Raw genomic sequence first — 5,693 nt, 5'->3', positions numbered from 1 at the left:
AAATAGAGGATGTGGTACTGCTTCGTACAGTCTTCGTTTATCAACTTGAAGTTTAAGTTTTATCTTTATCTTGATATCTAATCATTGCTGTTAGTGTTCAGTTTGTTTTAAAGGATGTTTATATCGGATCTTTAGAAGGTAAATAAAATTTAGGGGAAACGCCTAATAAAATTCTTAAGGAGGTTTGGATCCGCAAGGCCACCAGGCAGGCAGCAGGCGGGCAGGGTGACTGCAATTTAACCGTCTATCTCACCGATTCTTGTAATTTTCAAGCTTCCGTGCCAGAAGGGTAACAATATAGACCCGGATAATTATTATGTTGACGCTGTCAGTCCGTCTTTAGCGTTGGGAAATAAAGCTTAAATAAACAAAGATAGTATATAGTATTAGTATTTCCTAGTATTTCATACTAATATCGTCAAAATATACCTAATTAATAATATGACCAAACCTTATACCTATCCATAATAACAGAATGAAACCCCGGATCGGGTCATTGAGTTTCTTGGAACTAGAATTTAAAAGCCAGTGCCTTTGCATTCGTAAAAACCAGTAACTACGCCAATTCTTGAAATTCGGTTGTCCAAAAGCGGAACCCGGAATTATTTAGGATACAATTGGAATACACGTTAAAATGAGAAGGAGGGGGACAACCGAGAATTTCAAAGACCTTCATAATTATCATAATTATGATCAATAATTATTTCAGCTAAAATGTCGTTATCAAGTTTTATCCTAGTGGCTGCGCTGTCGATGGCCACGGCTGACTTTTACAGCTCCAAATACGACGACTTCGACATCCAACCTTTGCTGGAGAACGACAGGATCCTGCTGAGCTACACCAAGTGCTTCCTCGACCAGGGTCCTTGCACTCCCGATGCTAAGGACTTTAAAAGTGAGTTTCACTCATACATTACAGTGACTTATGGACATATTAAGTAGTTTGATTCTCAGTCACACGTCACACTGTCATTCATATCCTCTATAAGAACTATTTATTTTCTTAATCTTGATGACTAATGAATGAATCTTTCTAATGAAAAATTTGTCTTGGCATTTGTGCACAGGTTAATTTTATATTGTATTTGTCGAAACCAAAATGTTAAGGAAAATTGACCTTAAAATGTTTAGAGGAATATCTAAATAATAACTGGATACCCAGAAATCGATTTCTTGATTACTAGTAAATTCAGATGCAAACAAAATGAATTTAACTGTTTAGTTTACTTCCCATAGTTTATAAATATGTGTAGTTTTAGAATTTTAGTCCTAGCAAACCTAACATTTAAGTAAAATTGTCAACCGGTTATAACACTCTTTGGTACAACTACCTCCTACCTATTGGTCCCCGCGATACAGGCGTGCCTAGTGCGGGTACCAAAGTTAATCTTTTAGAATTGTAAACTTTTAGTCAATAAATTTTTTTCGTTCGAAGGCTTCTAAAGAGGCCTGGATCTAGCAAGGAATAATTGAAGATATTTTCCAAATTTCAGAAGTAATCCCCGAAGCCCTAGAGACCATATGCGGCAAATGCTCGCCAAAACAAAAGCAGTTGATAAGGCAAGTCATCAAAGCCATCATGGAGCGACATCCGGAGTCCTGGAAGGCGCTGACCGCAAAATTTGATCCGGAAAACAAACACAAGGAAGACTTTGATAAATTTCTGGCTGAAAGTACAAAATAAATTTGACGAAGCTCATTGTTTGTTTAATTACCTCATAACACCAGTGTGGCTAAAGTAGGTACCTATTGGTGAATATGAAAACGATTTTATTTATTTTCACCACACCAGCTCGAAAAGGCTTACTTTGCACTTCAAAAACGGATAGTTGCACTTTGCTATCAGTAATTCACATGTGAGGCAAAGTAATCAAATGCAAATTTTGAGTTGTTTTCTAATGTTTGCTGGTAGAATTGACTTTTAAATGATGATTTTGGATGATAAATATTTAATAACATTCATTTAAATTTGATTTGGTTTGATTTTGTTTGTTATTTTACATTTAATATTTGCTTCGGCTTGGTGTGGTGAATAATTTTGTGTTTCACTCGGGGGCAAATTTTGCAACGCTCAAGATTCCATTTTCGAACCACTCGCTACGCTCGTAGTTCAATTTTGGAATCTTTCGCTTGCTCGGGTATCAATATTAGCACGAGCGGTTAAACAACAACTTTGCCCCCTTGTAAAACAAACAACTATTATCATATCTTAGTTTCAGATTTTCACGACACAGTGTTTTAGAAATCATTCCAATTGACTATGACGTAAACATTATGTACGAGTATAGGAATATGTTGAGTTGGTTATAATTTCAACAATTAAAGAAATACGTCACAAAGATGTCTGGATAGAGAGATAGTTAACACCTTTAACTAAAGTAAACTTCTTATGGTATCACTTGGGAATTCTATGTCTACTGTTACACTTTTCACTAAAACAAAAACTTCAAAACTCAGGTACAATGACGTTTATTAAAATGTACAAAAAATCGCCACCAAATCAAACGCTCATCAACTTCGTACCTCGGAGACTTTCATCATGACTCAGAAAGATTATGTTTATTGCTTGACCTTCTCTAGTTTATCCTTGTATTTCTCAGAGTACTTGTTGTCAGGATCAAACTTGCCTGACAGTTCCTTCCAAATGTCCGGATGCTTATTGACAAGATTCCTAATGATTTTATCAGATCCCTCCTTTTGTTTCTCAGTACACTTGGAGCATTCATTCTCTAAGGCGTCAGGCAGGGTTTCCTTCAAGGCTTTGGCGTCTGGAGTACAGCGGCCCCTGTCCATGAGACAGTCGGTGTAGGCCTTCAGGAGTCGTTGGGACTCCAGGATCTCGTCGACGTTGATGTTATCCCATTTGCTGGTGTACTTGCCTTGAGGCCGGCCGTAGGTTAGGCCAACGATGCACGCTAGTGCAATCGCTATTAGAAGCTTCATTGTATCTGGAAATAATAAGAGCATTGCGATTATTATCTTATCAACTTACACATGACTTTACATTTTACCTTTTATTATTTGACGGAAGTCAACGGAAAATTTGGCAAATACCTACTGAAAAAATTAAGGGATAGGAATGAAGTAACATCTAAAATAAAATTGTCCTTTAAGTATAATAATATTAATAATATGTAGTACCTAAGTAAGCTGAGTGCTTGTGTGCTTATTATGACAGGCCTCATTTCAAATCCGATTATATATTGAACTGAGATAATGAAAAGTTCGAGTCACCAAATTGATACCACAATAAATTCACGATACTCGGAACCACGGATACTTATTGTAATTATCAGCTATAAAAAACCAACTCTCACATTAAACAATTCATGGGAAGATTGGCCGGCGTATACCAGCAAAAATGAGAATCCTTGTATTATCTCTACGTACGGCTGTATAATAGGTGTTAATGCTTAATGGTGGTGATTGCCTATTGTCCATTGTTCTAGACGGATATAATAAATACTGTATGACTATATACCGTATGTTTAATGACAATAGAGCCTGGAAAATGTTATGAATCGCTTTGATGTTTTTTGTTGCCTCAAAAGTTTACTAAAACTGACAATATTCTTGATAAAATAACATTGTATATCCCGACCTAAATGCAGTTTTCACCAGATAATTTAATTCTATTTTACGCTCATGGGGATGTTTGCTCGCTACATGACATCGCTTAGACATGCGATAAACTATTTTCAAGAAATGGAAAAATGACCTTATACATGGCCTAGAACGGAAAATTAAAACATGGTATCAAGCTATCTTTATATGACAGTCCTTGCTTTTGCAATATGATCTTTGTCCACATCTAGTCTACTATGTTGTGAAGAAGAAGATGATACGTTGCGAACTGTTATTTAGACTCACACGCTGCTGCATTTTAGCAAACCCACCACATATCAATTTGAGAGTTGCTTCGAATGTGAACCTTATTGTATGAAAACAAGGTATAGAATTGAATGGATTTTCAAATGCACATACAAGGAAAGTTAGGAATGGTGGTCAAAAGCATAGTGACGTGTAATAACACGTGCTCCGTTAATTAGGTACTGGCCACTGTCAATGAAATGTAGAAACGTGGTTAGATGACGTATTGTGGAAATCCACAATTGTGGATTTCCATGCTACAGCTACAGTGCACTACAAAATATTACATTTAATCAAGTGTATGAACTCCCGATCTATTAATTGCATGACGTGTGTATGGAACAGTATTAAAGGCCAACTTGGGTGTTTAACATTAATCCCGAAAATTAAGCGTATGGGAGCACTAAACAATCAGGTAAAAATATATAAAGCTACATTAGAAGCTTAAAGTATTGCTGTCATACTCCAATACAAAAAAAGTTTTGACAAGACGTGGTATTATTTGAATTAGGTTGACAAAGTGATCCTTAGGTAGAATAATGTAACAGATTAAAACCCTAAGGTTATTTTATCATTAGCTCATTAAAATCACAGGTTAATTAGACAATTATAAAAAATGCAGCTAGTCTTGCGGAAAATTATGAGAATATCTGATCAATGCAAACTTGTTACTGAGTAGGTACCATGCTACTTGTACTTATCAAGTCATTTTACAATCAAGGCACTCTGGAGCTTGTCATGCGGCTTTGTTTATTTATATCACACCTCCAAAAGTAGTTATAGGGTAACTGCTATAGTTATTAGCCACTACATAGTAATTGGTCACTTTTAACAATAAGACTTCGATTGGCTTATTTAATAGCCAATTACTATGTAGTGGCGAAAAACTAAAGCAGTCACCAACGACAATCAAACCGAAACTGGGCTTTAATTACCGAAAATTACACAACATTCCCTCTCAATTCCCTCAACAAGCCCTCTCGCGCATGAGAGGAGGCCTGTGCCCAGCAGTGGGACGTATAATATAGGCTGAAATGATGATGATGATGATGATGATGACACAACATTCCAGAGTTATCTGTCATGTAAACTTTAGCAATAAATTAACGTACTTATATATAATCCATTCAAATATGCTCTAAGTCGTTCATTTACCTTAAATTTCACCATTTATAAAATTACGCAAAATTAATTTAAATCCGTGGGGCAGATTAAGGGCAGGGAAGACTTGATCTAAACTATAATGTTATATAAAAGTCAAAAAGTAGATCAAACAGAATAGTAAGTGAGTAATTGATACATAAAAATATGTACATAGTTAAGGACTTGGATTCATTTACAACTTAATTAATTACATTATAAAAATACACATTTAAATTACCATTTTTAATTAAGAAATTAATGGAAAATTTAATCATGTACAAACGTTTGAAATGAGCGTTTATATTTAATTATCGAACAAAGAGTTTCTAAGACAACTCACCGTTGGATGTCTCGACCCTCTGTGTTATGAGTATGACTCGCCGGCGAGTAGCATTTATAGCCAATGATCAGCAGCGTCATTGACGATTGAAGCCAGGACATAATAGGTATCGATCAGACAATGATATTGCTGCATGCGGAAGATTTCTATGAATTACTTGACGATTTCGACATTCGTTAGTGCTCTTTATGAGCACTATTGCTCAAAATTACCTACACTTTTTTTCTTCCCTGAGATCCATCACTGACTTGATTGTTTTCCTATAAAATTATTGTTAAGGAAAATAAGGTTGGAGATTTTTTTTTAATCAATAACAATGTTAATACTGTAAACTTTTCTT

The 5,693-nt window shown here is 35.5% G+C and overlaps 2 protein-coding genes across 2 annotated transcripts; one reads left to right on the top strand and one right to left on the bottom strand.

Moving 5' to 3' along the window:
- Positions 1–1,699, top strand: LOC134798294 (ejaculatory bulb-specific protein 3-like). Its single transcript, XM_063770689.1, has 3 exons — positions 1–138; positions 710–895; positions 1,494–1,699. Exons 2-3 carry the CDS (start codon positions 715–717, stop codon positions 1,682–1,684), a joined length of 372 nt encoding a protein of 123 aa, XP_063626759.1. The 5' UTR covers positions 1–138; positions 710–714; the 3' UTR covers positions 1,685–1,699.
- Positions 1,700–2,453: 754 nt separating this feature from the next.
- LOC134798324 (allergen Tha p 1-like) lies at positions 2,454–5,462 on the bottom strand. Its single transcript, XM_063770733.1, has 2 exons — positions 5,354–5,462; positions 2,454–2,948 (listed from the first exon to the last, which is right to left on the bottom strand). The coding sequence occupies exon 2, from the start codon at positions 2,941–2,943 to the stop codon at positions 2,560–2,562; it is 384 nt and encodes a 127-aa protein (XP_063626803.1). The 5' UTR covers positions 2,944–2,948; positions 5,354–5,462; the 3' UTR covers positions 2,454–2,559.
- Between the last annotated feature and the right edge of the window lie 231 nt (positions 5,463–5,693).

This window comes from Cydia splendana, chromosome 16 (genome assembly GCF_910591565.1).
Source record: "Cydia splendana chromosome 16, ilCydSple1.2, whole genome shotgun sequence".
NCBI classification, from domain to species: Eukaryota; Metazoa; Arthropoda; class Insecta; order Lepidoptera; family Tortricidae; genus Cydia; species Cydia splendana.
Note: the sequence above shows the minus strand (reverse complement) of the source record. Positions and strands in the feature narration are given on the sequence as shown.

Coding starts and splice junctions, on each gene's coding strand:
- LOC134798324 (XM_063770733.1), bottom strand. CDS start 2,943: ATGAAGCTTCTAATAGCGATTGCACTAGCGTGCATCGTTGGCCTAACC.
- LOC134798294 (XM_063770689.1), top strand. CDS start 715: ATGTCGTTATCAAGTTTTATCCTAGTGGCTGCGCTGTCGATGGCCACG. Junction 896..1,493: donor CGATGCTAAGGACTTTAAAA/GTGAGTTTCACT, acceptor TCCAAATTTCAG/AAGTAATCCCCGAAGCCCTA.